At 70.6% G+C, this 1,182-nt stretch overlaps 1 protein-coding gene across 1 annotated transcript in view; it reads right to left on the reverse strand.

The window, feature by feature from the left end:
* Positions 1 to 1,182, reverse strand: part of SHANK2 (SH3 and multiple ankyrin repeat domains 2) — a 95,082-nt gene that overhangs the window by 23,500 nt on the left and 70,400 nt on the right. The window contains 1 exon segment of the mRNA XM_006779619.2: positions 660 to 795. Within this exon segment, the coding sequence (XP_006779682.2) occupies positions 660 to 795 (136 nt within the window).

Genomic DNA, 1,182 nt, shown 5'->3' on the forward strand with positions numbered 1-1,182 from the left:
GCCCTCCTGTCGGTGTGGGCCCGGCGGCCCAGCTGGGATGGGAGGTGCTGTGCCCGCCGGTGACTAAGGGGGCCTGGAGGCTCTGTAGCCTGTGCGCTTGGCTGCCCCTGCCAGCCGGGAAGGCTCGACAGGCTAGGGGTTCTCCTCGTTCCTCCGCAGGGACGGGCCTCAGGGGCGCCCATGCCCCCTCCCAGCCTCCTTTTGAGGAAAGCCTGGGAGCTGGCCCCCTGGCGCCCCCCAAGCACCTCTCCTTACCCCCTCACCCCTGCAGACGCCGCCTCCAGGCAGCCCTCCCTGCTGTGAGGCAGTTCCCTCAGCCCAGGCTCTCAGTGGGGTGGCGGGAAGGGCAGGGCTGTGGGCAGGACCAGGTGTCTCCAGCTCCTTCCCAGCCAGGGACCTGGGGCTCCCCCTGCCGCCTCCCTCGGGAAAGGGGTGGGCCCGAGTCCCGGGGGGGCAACCAGCTCTGCAAACAGCGGGCCCCGGGGACAGTAGGTTGGACAGGAGCCCAGGCCACCACTGCCCCAGCCAGCTCCACAGTCACCTATCCTCCCTCCCGGCCGCTCTGCCGGCTCCCGGAGCAGGTGGGACACGGCTGCAGGTGCCCCCTCCCGCGGCCGGGCTCTCGGGGTGACGGCAGGGGAGGCGCGGAGGGCACCCACCTTTCTTCCTGGTGGTGTCGTCGGGGTCGAGGCTCCTGGTGACCGTGACCACCTTGAGGACCAGGTGATTGCCTCCCTGGCGGATCATGTTCACCACCTGCCGGTGCCCGACCTTCACCACGTTCTCGCTGTTCACCTGCGGGGACACGGCAGCGGCTGTGAGAGGAGCGGCCTGAGGTGGGACGGGCTGCCCTGCTGTGTCGGAACCAGAGGTGCTCTCGGGGGGACACGGGGCGGGGGAGCGGTTAGGGGCCGGGGGTCGGGGCCGGTTCCTCTGGCCAGCGCCCTCCCCCCGGCAGCGCCCACCGGGCTCTCTGATCCGTGCTGAGGTGCTCACGGGGCCGCCAGGAGCCGGTTCCTGGCTGCCGGGGCACAGAAGGCCCGAGACGCACGTGGTGCCACGCTCTGCGTTTTCATGGCTCAGAGCAGACAGGACGTGTACTTGCTTCCCAGGCGTGTTGGGAACACGCATCCCAGGGACACGCCCGCTTCCTTCATCGCCCTCCTCCCCGAGGGAAGCTGG

Source organism: Myotis davidii, unplaced genomic scaffold (assembly GCF_000327345.1).
Source record: "Myotis davidii unplaced genomic scaffold, ASM32734v1 scaffold3211, whole genome shotgun sequence".
Taxonomy (NCBI): domain Eukaryota; kingdom Metazoa; phylum Chordata; class Mammalia; order Chiroptera; family Vespertilionidae; genus Myotis; species Myotis davidii.